The following is a 25,345-nucleotide window of genomic DNA, read 5'->3' on the forward strand; positions in this document are numbered from 1 at the left end:
CATGGTTGTTGTTCAATAATAAAATTAATCCTCAAAAATACAACTTGCCTAATAATTCTGCACTCCCTGTATGTGAAAACCTGTAAGAACAATATTTCGTGCCCTTGGTCACTATGTAATACCAGCCGTTTAGAATTGTATAATCCCAGTCCTCTAGTACTGTATAATTCCAGTACTGTATAATCCAAGTACTCTAGTACCATATAATTCCAGTCCTCTAGAACCATATAATTCTAGTCCTCTAGTACTTTATAATCCTAATCCTCTAGTACTGTATAATGCCAGCCCTCTAGTATTGTATAAACCCAATCCTCTAATATTGTATAATACCAGTGCTCTAGTAGTCTGCAATCCTAGTTCTCTGGTATTGTATAATCCCAGTCCTCTAGTACTTTATGATCCCAGCTTCTAGTACTATATAATACTAGTCCTTTAGTGCTGACACTGATGCAGCTGCCCGCAACTTCAGGCAATGGGTCATCACCTGTGCCAATACTCTCGCCCCAATCAAGAATCCCTCCAATAGACACACCAACAGAAAGGCCTTCTGGTTTACTGCCAACCTCCACGAATCTAAGCAAAGCTGCCGAAGACCCGAAAGAAAGTGGTGCCAAGATCAGGCTCTGGACAACCACACAACCTTCAAAAACACCATCCGCAGAAACACCAAGTCATCTGAGCCGCCTAAAGAACTGCCTTCAAAGACCGAATCCACAACAACGCACACAGCCATAAGGAGCTCTTCAACGTCGTGAAGGAGCTCTCCAACCCCAGCTCCAACGCCATCCCAAGACCTTTGCGACTCCCTAGCCTCCTACTTCCACCGCAAGATTGCTGACATCCACGACAGCTTCAGCACCCAGACCCCCCCCGGCAACCACCACCACCACAGATTCACCTCCTACCAACCTCCTGCTCTCCTGGACCCCAGTCAATGACAACATCAAAATTATGAACACCATCCACTCCAGCTCCCCATCTGACCCCTGCCCTCACCACATCCTCAACAAAGCAAGCTCCGTCATCTCACCCCAACTATGGAAGATCATCAAGAGCTCCTTCGAGTCCGCCACCTTCCCGGAGAGCTGGAAACACGCCAAGATCAACACCCTCCTCAAAAAACCCAGGGCGGACCCAAAGGACATCAAGAACGTCCGACTTATCCCTCTGCGCCCCTTCCCGGCAAAAGTAATCAAGAAGGCCGTCAACAGACAACTAACCCGCTTCCTAGAGGAGAACCGCACACTGGACCCTTCCCAATCCGGATTCCGCAGCAACCACAGCACCGAAACCGCCCTCATCGCCGCCACCGATGACATCAGAACCATACTGGATAGCAGCGAAACCGCGGCCCTCATCAGCCTGGACCTCTCGGCCGCGTTTGACACGGTCTGCCACCACACCCTACGCTCACGCCTCAGCAATGCTGGAATCCACGACAGAGCCCTGGACTGGGTCACCTCCTTTCTCACCGGCAGAACCCAGAGAGTCCGCCTCCTTCCATTCTGCTCGGAGGCCACCGAAATCATCTGCGGCGCACCCCAGGGTTCGTCCCTCAGCCCGACCCTCTTCAAAGTCTACATGACCCGCTCGCTAACATCGCCCAATCTTACAACCTCAACATCATCTCATACGCCTACGACACCCAGCTGATCCTCTCCCTCACCAAGGACTCTTCCAAGACCTACCTCCACGAAGGAATGAAGGCCATCGCCAAATGGATGAAGAGCCGCTGCCTCAAACTCAATTCGGACAAGACGGAAGGAAGTCCTTATCTTCGGCTCCACCCCCTCCGCATGAGATGACTTCTTGTGGCCTGCCACTCTTGGAACCGCTCCGACTCCCACCGACCACACATGCAACCTAGGATTCATCTTGGACCCCTCACTATCCATGACCCAGCAAGTCAACGCCATCTCCTCCTCCTGCTTCAACACCCCCCGCATGCTCCGAAAGATCTACAAATGGATACCCACGAAGCCAGAACAGTCACCCAGCCCTCGTAAGCAACAAACTGGACTACGGCAATGCCCTCTACGAAGTAACCTCGGCCAAACTCCAGAAGAGGCTGCAACGCATCCAGAACGCCTCTGCACACCTCATCCTGGACATCCCTCGCCACTGCTACATCACAGACCATCTGAAAAACCTGCACTGGCTCCCAGTCAACAAGAGAATCACCTTCAAACTCCTCACCCACGCTCACAAAGCACTGCACAATACCGGACCAGAATACCTTAACAAACAACTCTCCTTCTACACCCCGACCCTGCATCTCTGCTCCGCTGACCTCGCCCTCGCAACCGTCCCACGCGTCTGCATAACTACAGCCGGTGGTAGAGCATTTTCACACCTTGCCGCCAAATCGTGGAACACTCTTCCCACCCACCTGCGCCAGACCAAAGACCTCCTTACCTTCAGGAAACTTCTCAAGACCTGGCTGTTCGAGCAGTAACAGCACCTCCCCCCGCCTCCTCCTCTCCTCTCCTCCTCCTCCTCTCCTCTGCGCCTTGAGACCCTCATGGGTGAGTAGTGCGCTTTACAAATCCCTGATTGATTGATTGATTGTATAATCCCAGTGCTCTAGTATTCCATAATCATAATCCTCTAGTATTGTATAATCCTAGCCCACTAATACAGTATTAAGCCAGTCTTCTAGTACTCAAAAATCCCAGTCCTCTAGTACTCCATAATCCCAGTCTTGTAGTACTGCACAACCCAAGCTCTCTAGTACTCTATAACCCCAGTCTTCTTGTACTGTATGATGGCAGCCCTCTAGTACTCTATAATCCCAGTTCTTTAGTACTGTACAATGCAAGCTTTCTAGTACTCTAAAGCCCCAGTCTTGTAGTACTGTATACCAGCCCTCTAGTACTCTATAATCCCAGTCTTGCAGTACTGTATAATGCTAGCCCTCTAGTACTCTATAATACCAGTTCTTTAGTACTGTATAATCTTATCCTCTAAATCTGTATAATTCCAGTACTCTAGTATTGCATATTCTAGTCCTCTAGTAATGTATAATCCCAGTCCTCTAGCACTTTATAATCAAATTCTCTAGTACCCAATAACCTTAGTCCTCTAGTACTGTACAATCTCACTCCTTTAGTAATGAATAATTCCCAGTCCTCTATTAACATATAAACCCTGTCCTCTATTACCACATAATACCTGTGCTCTTCTACTCCATAATCCCAGTTCTCTGGTATTGTGTAATCCCAGCCCTCTAGTACTGTGTAATACTAATCCTCTAGTGCTGTATAATCCTAGTGTTTAAGTATTCTATAATCTTAATCATTTTGTACTGTATAATTCCAGCCCTCTAAAAAAAAGTATAAAACAAGTACTCTATAATACCCATCCTCTACTACTCTAGAATCCCAGTTCTCTAGTACTCCATAATCTCAGTCTTGTAGTACTGTATAATCCCAGCCCTCTAGTACTCAATAACCACAGTCCTATAGTACTCTATAATCCCAGCCCTCTAGTACTCTATAATACCAGTACTTTAGTACTGTATAACCCCAGTCCTGCAGTACTCTATAATCTAATTCCTCTAAAACTGTATAATTAGAGTCCTCTAGCACTGAATAATAAAATCCTCTAGCACTCTAACCTTAGTCCTCTAGTACTGTACAATCTCAGTCCTTTAAACCCGTAGTATTGTAATATCCCAGGTTTCCAGTACTGTATAATCCCAGTCCTACAGTACTGTATAATTCCAGTCCTCTATTACTGTATAATTTCAGTCCTTTTGAACTGTATAATCCCAGTCCTTTAGTACAGTATAATCCCAGTCCTCTAGTACTCTATAATCGCGGTGCTCTGGTACTGTATAATTCCAGTCCTCTGGTACTGTATAATTCCAGTCCTCTGGTACTGTATAATTCCAGTCCTCTGGTACTGTATAATTACAGTCCTATAGTACAGTATAATTACAGTCCTCTATTACTGTATAATCCCAGTCCTTTAGTACAGTATAATCCCAGTCCTGTAGTACTCTATAATCCTAGCCCTCTAGTAGTGTATAATCCCAGCCCTCTAGTAGTGTATAATCCCAGTCGTCTAGAACTTTTATAATCCCAGTCCTCTGGTACTGTATAATCCCCACCCTCTAGTACTGTATATTTGCAGTCCTCTAATACTGTATAATCCCACCCGTCTGGTACTGTATCATCCCAGTGCTCTAGTACTCTATTATCTCAGTCCTCTAGTATCATATAATCCCAGTACTCTAGTACTCTATAATCTCAGTCCTCAGTAAATGATGTTCCTTTCGCAGAGGCACTGGTAGCAGTTTTCAAAGTTCTGTTGTGTGCCCATACCTTGTTAGGTTTAATCCCAGGAATCAGATGTGAATCATTGTCAGGCTGGGAAATAAGCAAAATCTGCCCGCTACATTCTTGGGACGGGGGAAGGGCTGGCTGCTCTGGAATTTGGATGCGTTGGGTCCTGTTACATGACAAGCTTTTAGCTTTGCACTGTTATCTTCTTTTATCTGGTGCTTTCTATGTTGTGGTGCAGTGATTGTGGAAAGTATCCTTATCTGTAGAAAATAAAGAACCAGACAATCTTGCAAGGCAGTTCTGTTTCCGTTAAAGGATACCAACAGATTTGGCAGTGCTTGTATCAGTTTTTATAGCTTGTTGTGCATCGTCCATTTGTTTGCCAAATGTTGCCTATCGAATAGCATGTCAAACACTCTAGACTGTATTTCTGGCTGAGAAGATTTGCTCCAAAGTCAATTTCTGAAGTTGAGGCCACCTCTTTTGTCCACTGTATCTCGGCATTTCACAATCTGTTGGAACCACATAAGGAGCTAGCAGATTCCATCAGAATCTGCGCTCTGTTGCTGATATCACAGAATCTGTCTTTATCTGATTTAATAAACAGGCTGGTATCCAAATGGGGGCTTTTTATTTTGCCTCTATGCGAAGAGCTAAGGCTGTGCCGGCACCTGGATTTCCCATGCAGGCCAAACATTCTTCCCAAAGGTGGTCTAAAATGGGACTCAACCTTACCAGTCACCTGGATTTGTCTTTAAAGTCAAAGAACGCAGAGTTCTCTCCACAGATGCCACAGGAAGATGGTTTATTTGTGATGTTCCATCAGCCAATTGAGTGGAAAGAATCATCATCTGGTGGAAAATCCCTTGCACTGGTACTAGACGGCATCTTCTGCTGCGTCGTAACTATACAATTCTTGGGTCTTTTGGTCATCGTCCTGCATCTCTCTCACTTGTTGCTGGCTGGAGTCATCGGCATCAGAGGTTCATCATGATCTGGTTAAGACAAACTCTCTGCAGGTGATTGAAGAACAATGTCTTCTGAAGCCACCAGTAAGGGGTGGTGACATCTAAAGATTTGATTGATGTGTCCCTACTAGCTGAGATTGAGAAGGTAAAGCCTGCAGAGGTGCTTGAGGTGGAACAAAAGGTTCGGCATAACAAACCTACTGTAGAAAATGTGTCTGAACTGTTTATTAACACTGTAAGAAGTCCATGGCACTTGCACAGTAGGCGGCTATGGGTCGGCTGGAGAATCAGCTTGAGGTCAACGTCCTTCATAATGTTGTGGTTCTTGGAAACCATGGGCCAGATGTATGAAAGCTTTTTGCATTTGTAAACGGTACGAATGCCCGTTTGCGAATGCAAAAAGCCATTTCAGAATGTATTAAAGGCATTCTGAAAGCAATTTTAAGGAATCGCTAAAATAGCAATTCCTTAAAATTGCGACCCTGTTTAGAGAGTCACAAATTGCGACTCTCTAAATAAGAAATTGCAAATAAGGATTCTTTATTTGCGATTTCTAAGCACATGTAAGAAGCAATTCCTTAATGCGAATTGGGCATTAAGGAATCGCTATTTACCACCAAGTTGAACTTGGTGGTAACCATGTGCAAATTAAAAAAATGCATTTAAAATGCATTTTTAAAATGTACATGTAAAGCACACATGCCCTTTTGGCATGTGTGCACCTTACATGTCCTAAAAAACTTTCTGGGGTGCAGCACCCTGGGGTTTTGCATTTCCATAATTGCGATTTCCAGTTAGGAAATCGCAATTTTGGAAATGCAAAAAATTCGCTAATATGGGCCTACAGGCCCATATGTGCGAATGGGGCCGGTATCGCAATTTGCGATTCTGTAATAGCATTTGCGATTTTTAAGAAATCGCTATTACCGAATCGCAAATGTGATACATTGCATTTTGCGAATCAGAAATAGCGATTTCTTAAAAATCGCTATTTCTGACTCATAAAAGGCCTTCTTGGTACATCTGGCCCCATATTCCTCTTCTACCTCGGGATCCTCAGATACATTAATTACGTCTAAAAGAAGTAAACCTTCTTCCTGCTATGGCTCACCTGCTAGGCCATCATCATCTGAGTACATCAGTTTGCCTTGTTTACTCGCATGGTCCTCAATTCTTTGTTGCTATGGCAAGATGAAGTCATCTAGGAGCTGCCCAGGCAGTTCTGGAGGGATCCTCATTGGAGAGAGCAGCAAAAGGAATAATAGTGTTGCTGAAATTGGAGTTTGTGGTAGAGCATAAGTGGCCTCTGTCATTGATGAAACTACTATAGACAAGGTCCATGCTAAGCATATGCTCATTGGTGGTATAGTCGACATCGATGGGATCTTCTTCAGTGACAAGATGGTTGTTGCCGGACAGAGTGGTCTATCACAGTCAACTTTGATATCTTTGATTGATTTTTTTTGCCAACTGTAAGTATGTCCTCATCTTCGGAATGGCCTCTGCCCATCAACGGGAAGACTGCCTTTTAAATTGAGGGAGATTAACCCACTGTATTAGGTTTTAATGTGGATTCTCAGTCAAGATTACCAGAACTTGAGTTAAAAATATTCAAGAGTCCAGCCTCATAGTCACAAAAGAGCAGAATATGCCTACCTCTTGAATATGGAGTGAAATTAGAACCCAAGGAGAAAATTAGTCTGTTTAAGAAGAGAGCTCAGAGGATTCTCTGATAGAAAATCTGACAGTTGGTGCCTCGGAGTAGGACTGGAAAATGGCGCCCCACCACCAGTATATTGGCTGTAAGTAGTCTACACCTGTTTTCAACATTGTTTTCCTGTACCTAGATACTACTATGTTACCATCGACAACAAGAGTTCCTAGACTCACTTGGGAGAACAAATCAAGCATGTGAATCTATGAAAGATCCAATGCTAAAGGATCTCAGTCTTCCAGTATTACATAATCCCAGCCTTCCAGTACTGTACGATTTCAGCCATTTAGTATTGTATATACCCACTAACAATGACGATATCATCAGAAGTCTCGCATCCCTCACATTCACATTTTACATTTCATAGTGTGTTAACCCTAGCAGTGATAATACCAGCGTCTACTACTGTGTAAACCTCGTAGGGTAACAATCCCAGCAAGCACAGCTGAACAAGACTTTACATTAATAATTCCAGGACTCTCGAACTGTGCAAATGTGTTATAATACCCTCAAGGAAGGCCTTTTGTAGACCAGGAGGCAGGATGCACTCTACAATGAGCGAGGACACATCTGCACGAGCACATGTGACCCCATGATAGCATTAAAACGTGATGCTACCACGAGCAGCCGGCGCTCCATAGGATAACATGGACTGGCACCTGGGCAGTTCCCAGATGCCCAGCTCTGTGATGGCACAGCTCATTACCCCACGTTTGGCATCAAACCTCTTGCTTTTTAACCCTGAGCACAATGCCCATGCTAAGGATTAACTATCATGTGTCCAGGTGGCACCCTTAGAGTGCCCACCGAGTTACCAGGTCTCTTGAGCCTCTGCCAATACAGACACGAGTCTGCCCTCGTGCTGGTTGCGAACAGTGGCAGCTCCTCTGTTTGGGTGAAGGAGTTCCGACCTCCCCCGCCCACCAGCAGCGGCGGCTACAAAACCTTTACCAGAAACTATCATAAACAAGATTTTCTGGTAAAGGGGGAGGGGCCATGGGGTGAAGAGCAGCGCTCCCCCTCACTGTGCATGTATGTTTGGCCGGCCGTCTCGGGCCGGTCAAACACACATGCGCAGTAGGCTCTCTCAAGCCCGGCAACACAGTTGCCGGGCTTGAGAGACCCTGCACAGGTTCCCAGTCTGTCTGGGGATGCCCCGGCTGGGCGCTCCCAGCAAATCCTGATGCTGTTATAAGCAGCATCAAGATTGGCGCAGAGCAGGCTGGGAGCCTGTGCCTGCAGCATCCGGCGGCGGAGAGGAGCAGCGCGGCGGCAAGGAAAGGTGTTTTATATTTTTAAATGAAATTAAATAAATGTTTATTCCCCCATGTGCACCGCCCTGCCCCTTCAGCGCCCCTCGAGCCGCTACTAGTTGTGATAGTGCTTCCATAGGATTGACACAAAGGGCCTAGGCAGGCAGAAAGTTACACCTCCCTCCGAGGCTGGCTGGTGTGAAAGGTAAATAAGGCAGCGAGCCTCAAAGGCTCCACCCGCCCTTGAAATGTAATTATTCGTCCCACGGTGGAGGACAAAGCCCTTCCCACCCTATCCAGCCCGACAGGTGAGAAATTAGCTATGCAGGAGGTGTACGCCACCAAAAGGCTAGCCACACCTTGAGGGTGGGCTAGGGGTCTGTACAGCTGAGAGAGGGTTCTGCCATCTTGGCAACCCTTCGGTTTAGTGGATCCTGTGTAGGAGAGTGACCCACTCCCACAGGAAGTGGTCACTACAGGGGCAGGCTAGCTGCGGGGACCAGTAGCCCACTCGCCACTGTACCCCTCACCGTCAACACCCCCTAAACCAGGTTTTAAGGGGCTCCCCTGGCACCAGAGCCACAGCTCCCAGTGTTGAGCTGAAGGTTTGAGAAATAAAACCTACTTGGCCTAATAGCTTTGATAAGTGTAAAATACGGTGAGGTTGCACAACCACATTTTATAACATACCCCATTTATGTATTGTATAATCCTAGTAATTTACTACTGTATAACCTCATCCCTCTCGCACTGCCGAATAATACTGTATAATGCCTGTCATTTACTACTGTATAACCCCAATCCCTCTGGCACGGTCCAGTAGTACTATATAATCCTAGTAATTTACTACTGTATAACCAACATCCCTCTGGCCCCGTCTATATAGTACTGTATAATCCCAGTCACTTACTACTGTATAACCCCCATCCCTCTTGAACTCCCCAATAGTACCATACAATCCCAGTCACTTACTACTGTATAACCCCATGTCTCCCACACTGCCCAACAGTACTGTATAATCCCAGTCATTTACTACTGTATAAACCCCATTCCTCTAGCACTGTTGAGTAGTACTATATAATCCCAGTCATTTACTACTGTATAACCCCCATCTCTCCTGCACTGCCCAATAGTATTGTATGATCCGAGTCATTTACTACTGTATAACCACCATCCCTCTATTACTGTCCAATAGTACTGTATAATCCCAGTAATTTACTACTGTATAACCCCCATCCCTCTAGCACTGTCCAGTAGTACTGTATACTCCCAGTCATTTACTGCTATATAACCCCCATCCCTCTAGCACTGTCCAGTAGTACTGTGCAATCCCATCATTTTCTACTGTATAACCCCATCACTCCAGTACTGCCCAGTAGTACTGTATAATCCCAGTCATTTACAACTGTATAACTCCCATCCCTCTAGAACTGTCCAGTAGTACTGTATAATCCCAGTCATTTGCTACTTTAGGAAGGTAGCCTCTTTCTAGCCTTGTTACCCCCACTTTTGGCCTGTTTGTGAGTATATGTCAGGGTGTTTTTACTGTCTCACTGGGATCCTGCTAGCCAGGGCCCGGTGCTCATAATGAAAACCCTATGTCGTCAGTATGTTTGATATGTGTCACTGGGCTCCTGCTAGCCAGGACCCCAGTACTCATAAGTTTGTGGCCTGTATGTGTTCCCTGTGTGGTGCCGAACTGTATCACTGAGGCTTTGCTAACCAGAACCTCAGGTTTATGCTCTCTCTGCTTTTAAAATTGTCACTGCAGGCTAGTGACTAATTTAACCAATTCTGATTGGCACACTAGAACACCCTTATAATTCCTTAGTATATGGTACCTAGGTACCCAGGGTATTGGGGTTCCAGGAGATCCCTATGGGCTGCAGCATTTCTTTTGCCACCCATAGGGAGATCTGACAATTCTTACACAGGCCTGCCACTGCAGCCTGAGTGAAATAACGTCCACGTTATCTCACAGCCATTTTTCACTGCACTTAAGTAACTTATAAGTCACCTATATGTCTAAACCTCACTTAGTGAAGGTTAGGTGAAAAGTTACTTCGTGTGCTGCCACATTGTTCAGGGCAATTTCTCCGGAATTTGTGAGTGCGGGGACACCATTACACGCGTGCACTACATATAGGTCAATACCTATCTGTAGCGTCACAATGGTAACTCCGAACATGCCCATGTAACATGTCTAGGATCATGGAATTGTCACCCCAATACCATTCTGGTATTGGGGAGACAATTCCATGCATCCCCGGGTCTCCAGCATAGAGCCCCGGTACTGCCAAACTAACTCTCTGGGGTTTTCACTGCAGCTACCGCTGCTGCCAACCCTCAGACAGATTTCTTCCCCCCTGGGGCCTGGGCAGCCCAGTCCCAGGAAGGCAGAACAAAGGATTTCCTCTGAGAGGGGGTATCACCCCCTCTCCCTTTGGTAATAGGTATGAAGGGCCTGAGAGGAGTAGCCTCTCCTGGCCTCTGGAAATGCTTTGAAGGGCACAGATGGTGCCCTCCTTGCATAAGCCAGTCTACACCGGTTCAGGGATCCCTCCAGCCCTGGCGCGAAACTGGACAAAGGAAAGGGGAGTGACCACTCCCCTGACCAGCACCTCCCAAGGGGAGGTGCCCAGAGCACCTCCAGTGTGTCCCAGACCTCTGCCATCTTGGATGCAGAGGTGTGAGGGCACAATGGACACCTCTGAGTGGCCAGTGCCAGCAGGTGACATCAGAGACCCCTCCTGATAGGTGCTTACCTGGTTAGGTGGCCAATCCTCCTTTGAGGGCTATTTAGGGTCTCTCCTGTGGGTTTCTCAGCAGATAATGAATGCAAGAGCTCACCAGAGTTCCTCTGCACTTCCCTCTTTGACTTCTGCCAAGGATCGACCGCTGACTGCTCCAGGACGCTTGCAAAAGCACAACAAAGTAGCAATAAGACTACCAGCAACATTGTAGCGCCTCATCCTGCCGGCTTTCTCGACTGTTTCCTGGTGGTGCATGCTCAGAGGGCTGTCTGCTTTCACACTGCACTGGAAGCCAAGAAGAAATCTCCCGTGGGTCGACAGAATCTTCCCCCTGCCAACGCAGGCACCAAACTTCTGCATCACCGGTCATCTGGGTCCCCTCTCATCCTGACGAGCGTGGTCCCTGGAACACAGGAGCTGGGTCCAAGTGTCCCCCACAGTCCAGTGGCCCTTCTGTCCAAATTTGGTGGAGGTAAGTCCGTGCCTCCCCACGCCAGATAGTAATCCTGTGTACTGCGTGAACTGCAGCTGCTCGGGCTTCTGTGCACTTTCGCAAGACTTCCTTCGTGCACAGCCTAGCCCAGGTCCCCAGCATTCGGTCCTGCATTGCCCAACTCGCTGAGTTGGACTCCGACTTCGTGGGACCCTCTTTTGTTGTGCTGAGTCGACCATCATGCTCAGATCTTCTGAATGCCTGTTCAGGTGCTTCTGCGGCTGCTGCCTGCTTCTGCGTGGGCTCTCAGTGTTGCTGAGTGCCTCCTCTGTCTCCTCCTCCACGGGGCGACCTCCTGGTCTTTCCTCGGCCCTGGCAGCACCCAAAACCTTCAACCGCGACTCTTGCAGCTAGCAAGGCTTGTTTATGGTCTTTCTGAGTGGAAACAACGCTGTATCCTCCAGCACGCCGTGGGACATCTTCTGTCAAAAGGAGAAGTTCCTGGCAGCTTCCGTTGTTGCAGAATCTCCGGCTTCTTCCACCCAGAGGCAGCCATTTCGCACCTTCCTCCGGGGTTTAGTGGGCTCCTGCCCCCCCTGGACATTTGCGTGACTCTTGGACTTGGTTCCCTTCCTTTGTAGGTCCTCAGGTCCAGGAATCCATCTTCAGTGCTTTGCAGTCAGTTGTTACCTTTGCAGAATCCCCTATCTCGACTTTTCTGTCTTTCTGGGGTAGTAGGGTAACTTTACTCCTACTTTTCAGGGTCTTGGGGTGGGGTGTCTTGGACACCCTTAGTGTTTTCTTACACTCCCAGTGACCCTCTACACACTATACTAGGCATGGGGTCCATTTGTGGTTCACATTCCACTTTTGGAGTATATGGTTTGTGTTGCCCCTAATCCTATTGTCTCCTATTGCATTCTATTGTGTTCTACAGTGTTTGCACTACTTTTCTAAGTGTTTTACTTACCTGATTTTGGTTAGTGTGTATATTTTGTGTATACTACTTACCTCCTAAGGGAGTATATCCTCTGAGATACTTTTGGCATATTGTCACTAAAATAAGTACCTTCATTTTTAGTAACTCTGAGTATTGTGTTTTCTTATCATATAGTGCTAAGGGATATAAGTGGTATAGTAGGAGCTTTGCATGTCTCCTAGTTCAGCCTAAGCAGCTCTGCTATAGCTACCTCTATCAGCCTAAACTGCTAGAACACATCTAATCTACTAATAAGGGATAACTGGACCTGGCACAAGGTGTAAGTACCCCAAGGTACCCACTATAAACCAGGCCAGCCTCCTACTATAACCCCCATCCCTCTAGCACTGTCCAGTAGTACTGTATAATCCCATCATTTTCTACTGTATAACCCCCATCTCTCCCGCACTGCCCAATATTACTGTAGAATCCCAGTCATTTACTGCTGTATATCCCTAATTCCTCAAGCACTGCCCAATACTACTGTATAATCCGAGTCATTTACTACTGTTTAACCCCGATCCCTCTAGCACTGTCCAGTAGTACAGTATAATCCCAGTCATTTACTACTGTAAAACCCCATCCCTCTAGCACTGTCCAGTAGTACAGTATAATCCCAGTCATTTATTACTGTAAAACCCCATCCCTCTAGCACTGTCCAGTAGTACAGTATAATCCCAGTCATTTACTACTGTAAAACCCCATCCCTCTAGCACTGTCCAGTAGTACAGTATAATCCCAGTCATTTACTACTGTAAAACCCCATCCCTCTAGCACTGTCCAGTAGTACTGTATAATCCCAGTCATTTACTAATGTATAACCCCCATCCCTCTAGCACTGTCCAGTAGTACTGTATAATCCCATCATTTTCTACTGTATAACCCCATCACTCCAGTACTGCCCAGTAGTACTGTATAATCCCAGTCATTTACAACTGTATAACCCCCATCCCTATAGCACTGTCCACTGGGAGTACTGTATAATCCCAGTCATTTACTACTGTAAAACCCTCCTCTCTCCCACACTGCCCAATAGTACTGTATAATCCCAGTCATTTACTGCTGTATAACCCTAATTCCTCCAGCACTGCCCAATACTACTGTATATTCGGAGTCATTTACTACTGTATAACCCCCATCCCTCTGGCAATGCCCAATAGTACTGTATAATATCAGTCATTTACTACCATATAACCCAATCCCTCTAGCACTGTTCAATAGTACTGTATAATCCCAGTCATTTACTACTGTATAATCCCCATGTATCTGGCACTGTCCGACAGTACTGTATAATCCAAGCCCTTTGTTATGCTATGATCCAAGCCCTCCAGCAGTATATACCCCAAGCCCTTTGTTAATATATGATCCAAGCCCTCTAGCAGTGTATAACCCCAGCCCTTTGTTACTCTATGACCCGAGCCCTCTAGCAGTGTATAATCCCAGACCTTTGATTTCCTATGATCCGAGACCTCTAGTGTATTCTAGTCTGAGCCCTGTAGTTCTGCATAATCCATACCCTCTGGTATTCAATGATTTGCGACATCTAGCAGTGTATTATCCCAGTCCTTTGTTATTCTATGATGCAAGCCCTCGAGTAGTGTATAGTCCCAGTCCTTTGTTATTCTATGACCCGAGCACTCTAGTTCTGTATAATCCATACCCTCTGGTGTTTAATAATCCGGGACCTCTAGCAGTGTATTATCCCAGTCCTTTGTTATTCTATGATATGAGCCCTCTAGCAGTGTTTAATCCCAACCCTTTGTTATTCTATGAACTGAGACCTCTAGCAGCGTGAAATCCCAGCCCTTTGTTATTCTATGACCCTGAGCCCTCTAGTTTTGTATAATACCTGCCCTCTGATATTCAATTATCCGAGCCCCCTAGCTGAGTATAATCCCAGTCCTTTGTTATTTTATGATCTGAGCCCTTTAGAAGTGTATAATACTAACCTTCTGGTATTCCATAATGTCAGCCCTTTAGTTCTGTAATATATCTTACCAGCGCCTCAGGGTCCACGGCATCATCCTCCACGTCCTTCAGGAGATCTTCAATCCTTTGCTTCTCATCATCCATTAAGACAACAGGGTGTCCAGCATCTCTGGCCAACTGTGGACACAAGGAGACAAGTCTTTGGACATATCCCGACCACACTAAGGTCACTGATGCCTCCCTACTCCCCAGTGCCAACTGTGGACACGAAGAGACATCCCTGAGGACTTTGCCTGACCACACTGAGGTCACTGCTGCCTCTACTCCTCAGCTCCAACTGTGGACCTCAAGAGACAGCCCTGAGGTTTCGGCCTGACCACACTGATGACACTGGTGTCACTGGTGCCTCCCTACTCCCCAGTGCCAACTGTGGACACAAAGAGGCAGCCCTGAGGCATCAGCCTGACCACACTGAGGTCCCTACTACTTCACACCTCCCCAGCTCCAACTGCGGACACAAGGAGACATCCCGGAGGACTCGGCCTGAATACACTGAGGTCACTGCTGTCTCTCTAAAACCAAGAGTCAACTGTGGACACAAGGAGACAAATCTTAGGACATGGCCTGGCCACTCCAAGGCCACTGGTGGTTACCTACTCTCCAGCGGCAACCGTGGATGCCAAAAGACAGCCCTGAGGAGTTAGCCTGACCACACTGATGAGACTGGCGTCACTGGTGCCTCCCTGCTCCCAAGTGCCAACTGTGTACACAAAGAGACAGCCCTGAGGAGTCGACCTGCCCACACTGAGGTCACTGCTGCCTCCCTACTGCCCAGTGTTACGCACCTCAATGTTCCTTTTAATAAAATCCCGTTTGTTCGTCTTCACTCGGCTCCTTTTCCTGGGGACACTGGGTGGCTTTTCACTGTCATGTGACATGTCGTTCAAGTCATTTCTGTGATGATGCGAGTCTAAAACAGAGATTTTTAAAAAACATATATCACCTTTTTAAAGAATATATGAATATAACCCTGAGGTAACAACAAACAGTGAGCATTTAAAACTAGCTAAAATGTCTGCCACCAATTACAACTATTTGGTCCAAATTAATCCAGGAGGGTCTCCCTTATCCTTAGCCAACAATTTGTTTGATACAAGAGGGACAAGAATGGAGAGTGAAACACCCCACACAAAGACCTACTGAGCAGCTGAGGGCTACTCTCTGACCCCTGCACAAACAGGGGTTGCAAAGGCCTTTAGCATCATATACGCACACTCTGACTCAGCCCCAGTAAAGCCTTCTTAACTAGAAACTTCAGGAAACCAGAAGTCGGGGCTCTGCTGACTCTGCGCAGGAAGGAAGCTCAAGATGGGGGTTTTATGCCACAGCCCTCATCACCTCAGCCCTAAAAACTCACCAAGGGTAGTTTACACATAGCACAGAGACAATGCACACAGCCAGCTAATGCAGGGGGTGGGGGCAGCAGAAGGTGCTTAACACAGGAAGAAAACCACACACAGCCAGCTAATGCAGGGGATGGGGGCCCAGCAGGAGGTGCTTAACACAGGAAGAAAACCACACACAGCCAGCTAGGGCATGGAGCTGCAAAGAGTGGCATAAGCTGCACAAAGTGCACAACATAGGAAATAACCTGCACACAACCACCTAAGACACGGAGGACCAGGCACAAGGTGCACAACAGAGGAAATGACTTCACACAACCAACTAGGGCACGGAGGAGCTAAACAAGGTGCGCCACATAGGAAATAACTTGCACACAACCAGCTACGGCACGGAAGACCCGCACAAGGTGCACCATATAGGGCATAACCTGCACAATGTGCACAACATAGGAAACAACCCTGCATACAACCAGCTGGGGCACGGAGGACCTGCACAAGGTGCACAACATTGAAGATAACCTGCACACAAACATCTGGGACACGGAGGAGTTGGACGAGGAGCACAACATAGGAAAAAACCTGCACAAGGTGCACAACATTGAAAAAAATAACCTGCACACAACTAGCTAGGACACAGAGGACCCGCACAAGGTCACAACATGGGAAATAACCTGCACACAACCAGCTAGGACACGGAGGACCAGGCACAAGGTGCACAACAGAGGAAATGACTTCACACAACCAACTAGGGCACGGAGGAGATAAACAAGGTGCACAACAAAGGAAATAACCTGCACACAACCAGCTGGGGCACTGATGACCCGCACAAAGTGCACAACATAGAAAATAACCTGCACACAACCAGCTGGAACATGGTGGACCCGCACAAGGTGCACAACATAGGAAATAACCTGCACACAACCAGCTAAGGCACGGAAACCCGCACGAGGTGCACAACAAAGGGAATAACCTGCACACAACCAGCTGGGGCACAGAGGACCCGCACAAGGTGCACAACATAGGAAATAACGTCACACAACCAGCTAAGGCACGGAGGACGCGCACGAGGTGCACAACAAAGGGAATAACCTGCACACAACCAGCTAGTGCATGGACGACCCGCACAAGGTGCACAACACAGGAAATAACCTGCACACAACCAGCTAAGGCACAGAGGATCCACACAAGGAGCACAACATACAAAATAACCTGCACACAACCAGCTAGAGCATGGAGGAGCTGCACAAGGTACACAACATAGGAAATAACCTGCACATAACCAGCTAGGGCATGGAGGAGCTGCACAAGGTGCACAACATTGGAAATAACCTGCACACAAAGAGCTAGTGCATGGACGATCCGCACAAGGTGCACAACATACAAAATAACCTGCACACAACCAGCTAGAGCATGGAGGAGCTGCACAAGGTGCACAACATTGGAAATAAACTGCACACAAAGAGCTGGGACACAGAGGACCCGCACAAGGTGCACAACATAGGAAATAATTTCACAAAACCAACTAGGGCCTGGAGGACTAGCACAAGGTGCACAACATAGGAAATAACCTGCACACAACCAGCTAGGGCACAGAGGACCCGCACAAGGTGCACATTATAGGAAATAACATGCACACAACTGCACTAGAGTGCATAACTCTGAAGATGTTCTGCACAAGGCACACAACACAGGATAGGGCTGCATAAGAGCACACTGGCAGCACGGCAGGCCCTGCACACAACCGACTATGGCACTAGGTACTCTAACCTAAAGTCCCTGCCTTAGACAGAGGTTTGATTACCAGAAGTATATCCCAGCCACAGCTAGGCATCAGCACATGCCCAGCCGGCCAGCCCTAGCCGAGCACAGGGCTGAGCAGCAGGGGGGCAGACCATGCTAGAGATTGTAGAAACACCGAGTAACCTGGCAGAATCCTGGTCAACCCGTGGAACGAATCAAAGAGCTTTCAGAAACGATTAGTAGCATCACTACTCGCACCTCCGAAAGGCATGAAACAGGCCTGTCATTGTCTGAATCATTACACGTCCTCTAGGGTGTGACTCAAATACATATTTGGTGCCTGAATATAAAATATTTGGTGCCTTGATATAAAACGTTTGGCCCCTAGGTAGTTAAAAAAAAAAACCTGATTGGGTGGGAGATCTTTCTTCATACAGACTGCAAAGCTCAGGAACACCCCCCAAAATATAAGAATACACGCCTGTCTTGAGTTTAGAATTGTAACTAGTATCAGGCTGTTTTTAATTTAACGGTAAATCACCCAAAATCAGAAAAAAACACAGATCAATGTATTCCAGCTGTGGATCTCATCCCTTCAAGCTGTGGATCTCGTCCCTTCAAGCTGTGGATCTCGTCCCTTCAAGCTGTGGATCTGACCCCTCACAAACCTTCGGCTACACTTCTCATATTACAGTGCGACCACAGCACTTCGCTCCAAATCCTTACTACAGCAATGCTTGATGAAGCATCTTACCACTTCAACCCTATTTCTCATCGCAATAATTACTTCAATGGGGTGTTTCATCTCTACCTATGGCCACATGTCCTAGCCAAAACCAATCAGATCATTCCTCTTAACCCCTCCATACCCTCCACCCCCATACTTCACATATCCTTTACCCATTAAAGCGCAAAGAGCCCAGAACACAACCTGTTTTTCTTTGTGTGCACGGGACCTCGCTGTTCCGGTTAGGTAAACCCTGGGAGGCTGGGCCTCTTGGAATTGTTGTGGCTTTGTTCAGGTGGGTGTGGTTGTCCCTGTTTGGCATTGTGCTGGGGTTTAGCAGAGAGGGCCTGGAAGGGATTGGGGTCTGCTAGGCTTTACCTGTCCCCCCCTAGGTCCTGCTGCATGCGCTTGCTGTGCTTTTGCGTGTTCTTTTTTCAGTGGCCTCGCCCGCCCTGGCCTCCCCGGCAGCCTTCAAGCAAGGATTTCCCAGCTTTGGATTGCGGCTTGCGGGTGCTGTTGGGCCAGTGTCTGCCTATTTCTTGCCCCGCTGCCTTGCTTCTGCAGTTTTCCAACGCCCTGAGGTTGGAATTGCTGTTCTTTGCCGAACTGGCATGTCAGCGTGCTGGGCCGCTGTGCTTGAGCGCCCTCATGTGCAGAAGGTCGCATTGGCTGGGTTGGGTGTACTGGCTCTCCCAGTCTCCCTGGATACGGTGCTCTAAGGGCCTGTTCCTGGTACTTGTCACATACAACACTGTATTATATTATTTTCTTACGCTGGTTTTGTTTTTTTCATTTCTTCAGATTTAAAAAAGAAAAAAGAAAATAAATTTGTATTTAAAAAAAATGATTACATGTATATATATATGGAAAATGTCACTTACCCAGTATACATCTGTTTGTGGCATGTTCTGCTGCAGATTCACATGCTGTGCATATGGATTCCGACATCTAGTGTTGGACATCTAGAGTTGTTTTTCTTCAAAGAAGTGTTCGAGTCACGGGATCGAGTGACTCTTCCTCTTCGGCTCCATTGCGCATGGGCATCGACTCCATTGTTAGACTGTTTTCCCGCAAAGGGTAAAGGAAGGAGTGACAGAATATGTAGGTAGAAAGTAAGAGCTGTCGATGCAAATGTAAATGTATATACAAATGTTTGTAACAAACAGCCACAGGCTTCCGGGGAGGCGGGAGGGTGCATGTGAATCTGCAGCGGAACATGCCACTAACAGATGTCCACTTGGTAAGTGATATTTTCCTATCGATGGCATGTGTAGCTGCAGATACACATGCTATGCATAGACTACAAAGCAGGTTGTCCTCCTATAAATTAGCGGTGGTCAGCCTGTAGGAGTTGTTGTTTGAAATAATGTTCTGAGTACAGCTTGACCTACTGTGGCTTGTTGTTGTGATAATACGTCTACAAAGTAGTGTTTAGTGAATGTATGGGGTGTTGACCATGTAGCTGCTTTACCTATTTCAGCCAGTGGTATATTACCTAAAAAAGCCATTGTTTCACCCTTCTTTCGTGTAGAATGTGCTTTGGGAATAATTAAAAGCTGTCTTTTTGCTTTGATATAGCATGTTTGTATGCACCTTACAATCCATCTTGCTAAACCTTTTTTAGATATAGGATTGCCTGTATGTGGTTGTTGGAAAGCTTCAAAGAGTTGTTTAGTCTTTTTAAATGGTTTAGTTCTGTCTATATAGGTCATTAAAGCTCTTTTGATGTCTAATGTATGTAGAGCTCTTTCTGCCACAGAATCTGGCTGTGGAAAGAAGACTGTCAGTTCCACTGTTTTATTTATATAAAATGGGGACGCAACTTTTGTTAGAAACTTTGGATTTGTTCTTAGTAAAACTTTGGGGGTTATTCCAACTTTGGAGGAGGTGTTAATCCGTCCCAAAAGTGACGGAAAAGTGACGGATTTACCACCAGCCGTATTACGAGTCCATTATATCCTATGGAACTCGTAATACGGCTGGTGGTATATCCGTCACTTTACCGTCACTTTTGGGATGGATTAACACCTCCTCCAAAGTTGGAATAACCCCCTTTATGTTTGTGTACTTGGAAGAAAGGTTCCTCAAGAGTAAAGGCTTGGATTTCACTTACTCTTCTTAAAGAAGTAATTGCCACTAGGAAGGCAACTTTACATGTTAGAAATTGAATTTGACACGGGTGCATTGGTTAAAATGGTGGACCCATAAGTCTTTAAAGCACTATATTAAGATTCCAAGATGCAGCTGGTGCTGTTCTGGGTGGAATGATGCGTTTTAAGCCTTCCATGAAAACTTTAATGACAGGAACTCTAAATAAAGAGCTATGTTGTATATTTTCTAAATATGCAGAAATTGCAGTAAGATTTATTTTTATTGAAGAAAATGCTAAATTTGATTTTTGTAAATGAAGTAAATAGCATAGAATATCTCGTATTGATGCTGTAAGAGGGTCTATATTTTTAGATTGACAGTAAGATACAAATCTTTTCCATTTGTTTGCATAGCACTGTCTAGTAGTGGGTTTTCTTGCTTGCTTAATAACTTCCATACATTCTGATGGGAGTTGTAAATATCCATACTCTATGACCTCAGGAGCCAAATTGCGAGATTGAGAGCTTTGGGATTTGGCTGTCTGATTTGACCTCTGTTTTGAGTCAACAGATCTGGTTTGCATGGGAGTTTGGAGTGTGGTTCTACAGATAGATCTAGTAATGTTGTGTACCACGGCTGACGTGCCCATGTTGGTGCTAGGAGTATCATGTTGATTGAAGTTTGAAGCAACTTGTTGACTAGAAACGTAAGGAGAGGGGGAAAAGCGTACGCAAATATCCCTGACCAACTGATCCATAGAGCATTTCCCTTGGATAGGGGATGTGGGTGTCTGGATGCGAAGTTTTGGCATTTTGGGGGTCATTCTGCCGCCAGGGCCACCGACCACGGGAGCACCGCCAACAGGCTGGCGGTGCTCCCACGAGCATTCTGACCGCGGCGGTTCAGCCGCGGTCAGAAGCGGCAAGTCGACTTACCGCTGCTCGGGGGAATCCTTCATGGCGGCGGAGCGGATTCTGACCCCCCCTACCGCCATCCTGTTCATGGCGGGAAAGCCGCCATGAACAGGATGGCGGTAGGGGGGGTCGCGGGGCCCCTGGGGGCCCCTGCCGTGCCCATGCCAATGGCATGGGCACGGCAGGGGCCCCCGTAAGAGGGCCCCGCAAAGTATTTCAGTGTCTGCCTTGCAGACACTGAAATACGCGACGGGTGCCACTGCACCCGTCGCACCTTCCCACTCCGCCGGCTCGATTACGAGCCGGCATCCTCGTGGGAAGGGAGTTTTTCCCTGGGCTGGCGGGCGGTCTTTTGGAGACCGCCCGCCAGCCCAGGGAAAAACTCATAATACCCTCCGCGGTCTTCTGATCGCGGAGCGGTATAATGGGGGCGGAATTCTGGCGGGCGGCCTCCGCCGCCCGCCAGAATCAGAATCACCCCCTTTGTGTTTTCGCTTGTTGCGAACAGGTCTATGTTTGGTGTTCCCCACTTTTGAAAGTACTTTTGAAGTACATGAAGATGAATCTCCCATTTGTGAGTTTGTTGGTGATTTCTGCTGAGGATATCTGCCAACTGATTGTCTATCCCTGGGATGTACTGTGCTAATAGATACATTTGATTGTGGATTGCCCATTCCCAAATTTTTGGGGCTAGAAGGGACAGTTGGGATGCATGTGTCCCTCCCTGTTTGTTGAGATAATACATGGTTGTCATGTTATCTGTTTTGATAAGAACATTCTTCTGAGTGAGAAGAGGTTGAAAAGCTTTAGGGGCTAGAAAGACAGCTAATATCTACAAGTTGTTTATGTGTAGCTGTTTCTGTTTGACATCCCATTGTCCTTGAATGTTGTGATTGTTTAGGTGAGCTCCCCAACCAACCATTGATGCATCTGTTGTAATTATGGTCTCAGGCACAGGGTCTTGAAATGATCGCCTTTTGATTAGATTGGTAGAATTCCACTACTGAAGGGACATATATGTTTGGCGGTCTATCAACACTAGATCTTGGAGTTGCCCATGTGCCTGTGACCATTGTTGTGAAAGGCACTGTTGTAAGGGGTACATGTTTAATCTTGCGTGTGGAACAATCGCAATGCAGGATGCCATCATTCCTAGAATTTTCATGACAAATCTTACTGTGTATTGTTGATTTGGTTGTATTTCTGGAATTAGATTTTGGAAAGCTTGTATCCTTTGTGTGTCTGGATACGCTAGAGCTTGTTGAGTATTTAGTATCACACCTGAATACGGTGGTAGTTGGGCTGGTTTAAGGTGTGATTTTTGGTAGTTCATTGAGAAACCTAGGGTCTGTAAGGTTTGTATTACATAACGTGTATGATTTTGGCATTGTGTACGACTTGCTTGATTTTATTAGCCAATCGTCTAGATATGGAAAGACATGTATATGTTGTCTTCTTAGGTAAGCTGCCACTACTGCCAAGCACTTTGTGAATACCCTTGGCACTGTTGTTATTCCAAAGGTTAACACTTTGAACTGGTAGTGTTTTCCTTGAATGACAAACCGGAGGTATTTTCTGTGGGCAGGATGGATGGGTATGTGGAAATAAGCATTCTTGAGGTCTAAAGCTGTCATAAAATCTTGTTTTTTTAGCAGTGGGATAACATCCTGTAAAGTTACCATGTGAAAATGTTCTGACAGGATGTAAAGATTGAGGGGCCAGAGGTCTAACATTGGCCTGAGGGGGCCATCTTTTTGGGGAATTAGAAACTCCTCTTCCTATCTGGGACAGTGGAACTAACTCTATTGCTTGTTTGAGTAGTAGAGATTGGACCTCTTCTTGTAACAGAATTGTGTGTTCTGTGGTTAGTTTGTGAAACCTTGGAGGAACAGTTGGAGGAGTGATTATTAATTCTAGGCAATAACCATTGTGGATAATGGACAGCATCCATTTGTCTGTGGTGGTATTTTGCCAATGTGTGTGGAACTGTTGTAGTCTTCCCCCCCACAGGAGAGGTGTGGAGTGTAAGGGAGTGAGGTAAATCACTGGTTTGGGTGTGTTGCAGGCTGCTTAGAGGTCTGGAATTTTCCTCTATTTCTAGACTATTGCGCTTTAAATGTGCCTCTAAATCCACCTCGTTGGTACTGTGTTTGGTAGGCTGGTTTTGTTTGGGAGGTTGCTGCCTTTGACAGCTGTGGTCTGAAATCACCTTGAAATTGAGTTTTACGAAATGACCCTCTATATGGTGTAGAATAGAGTGCACCCATTGCCTTAGCAGTGTTGGAGTCTTTTCGTAGCTTTTCTATTGCTGTGTCTACTCCTGGCCCAAAAAGATGTTTTTTATCGAAGGGCATGTTTAACACATCCTGTTCTATTTCTGGCTTGAATCCAGAAGATCTGAGCCATGCATGTCTACGAATAGTGACTGCTGTGTTGACACTCCTTGCAGAGGTATCTGCAGCATCTAGGGCAGATCTTATTTGGTTATTTGTAATAGCTTGCCCTTCTTCCACTACCTATTGAGCCCTTTTTTGATGTTCTTTGGGGAGATGCTATATTATATCCTGCATCTTGTCCCAATGGGCTCTATCATAACAAGCTAGTAGTGCTTGTGAATTTGCCATTCTCCATTGGTTTGCTGCTTGGGATGCAACCCTTTTCCCCGCATCACATTTTCTGCTTCCCTTATCAGGAGGGGGTGCATCTCCAGAGGACTGACTATGTGCTCTCTTCCTGGCAGCACTAACCACAGTTGAATCAGGTGTTTCCTGATGGGTGATGTAATCAGGATCAGAAGGTGCAAGTTTGTACTTTTTTTCTATTCTAGGTTTTATAATGCGTGCTTTCATCGGCTTGTTAAAAATGTGATCTGCATGTTTCGCCATGCCTGGGAGCATCGGGAGGCATTGGTATCTAGAATGAGTTGAGGATAATGTGTTGAATAAAAAATCCTTTTCTAGTGGTTCTGTATGCATTGTAACCCCATGATAGGCCGCAGCCCTAGCTATGACCTGGTTTTATGCAGTAGTATCTTCAGGTGGCAATGGTTTAGAGGGGTAGCTGCCTGGGTCGTTGCTTGGGATGGGATCAGGGTCGTAAAGATCCCATGGATCAACAGTGTCCTGTTGTGAGTCATAGGAATGAGCTGGAGAATGCTTTGGTGTAGGGCTTATCTGAGGAGAAGTAGGTAGGTGTGGAGAATGAGGAGGAGCATGAGGAGAAGACTGATGAGGTGTTGTCTTCTCTTTCTGTTTTGGCACCTTAGCTGGGGCTGCATAGTGTCCAATTCCTCCTGAAATGCCAGCTTTCTCTTTGTTTTTAAAGGAGGTGCTGTGATAATTCTCCCTGTTTCTTTATCGATGTGGATCCTGGACTGCCTCTCATCCATAATTAACTTGAAATATTGGTTCGACCTTAGACTCCTCCTCAGAGGTTTTCTTGGCTTTCTTTAAGTCTTTTGGAAAGTCCGCGTTCCTCTGTGTATGCCATTTTTTTCAGCTACGAAATGTGTTTTTTCGGGATCGAAAATGATGAGGAAAGTCTCGGCTCCGAAACAGGTTTTCTTATTTTCGACTCCAAAAATTGCTGTTTACTGGAGTCTGAAATTGAGCTTTTTGTCGACTCTGAGGTTTTCGGAGGGGTGGCCTTTTTCGGTGCCGTACTTAGGGTCCGTCACCAATAGTCTTTTTTTGGGCCAAGCCATGGCCTTCCGGCAGTGGCGTACCCAAGGCCTTCTGTTGTTTCCTATGTGAGGGTGCAGGGGCAGATGTACTCACATGCTGGCCGGCTGTGACAGGTCTCTCTTCCTCAGATTCTTGCTCTGACTCCGAATTTCGGAATGAGACCGCTGTCTGCAGTAGTTCTTCTTCTTCTATGTCGAACTGTTCTTCACTCTTCTACACCATTTTGAGCCTTCTTGCTCTTCTGTCTCTTAGAGTCTTTTTCGATCGGAAGGATCGACAGGGCTCGCAGTTTTTCTCCCGATGGTCTGGAGAAAGGCAGAGGTTGCAAACCAGATGCTGGTCTGTGTATGGGTACTTCGCGTGGCACCGAGGGCAGAATCGGAATGGAGTCCGACCCATGAGGCTCTCCACGAGGTTGGCCAGAATAGGCCCGAGTTGGGCAAACAAAGTTGTTTCCCGACGGTACTGCTGT

At 46.5% G+C, this 25,345-nt stretch overlaps 1 protein-coding gene across 1 annotated transcript in view; it reads right to left on the bottom strand.

The window, feature by feature from the left end:
- FSIP1 (fibrous sheath interacting protein 1) overlaps positions 1-25,345 on the bottom strand; it is a 577,935-nt gene that overhangs the window by 356,215 nt on the left and 196,375 nt on the right. The window contains exons 7-8 of the mRNA XM_069209159.1: positions 15,161-15,285; positions 14,385-14,492 (exon numbers count right to left, since the gene is read on the bottom strand). Coding sequence (XP_069065260.1) covers positions 14,385-14,492; positions 15,161-15,285 — 233 coding nt within the window. The remainder of the gene's footprint in view (positions 1-14,384; positions 14,493-15,160; positions 15,286-25,345) is intronic.

This window comes from Pleurodeles waltl, chromosome 9, assembly GCF_031143425.1.
Source record: "Pleurodeles waltl isolate 20211129_DDA chromosome 9, aPleWal1.hap1.20221129, whole genome shotgun sequence".
Classification (NCBI taxonomy): Eukaryota; Metazoa; Chordata; class Amphibia; order Caudata; family Salamandridae; genus Pleurodeles; species Pleurodeles waltl.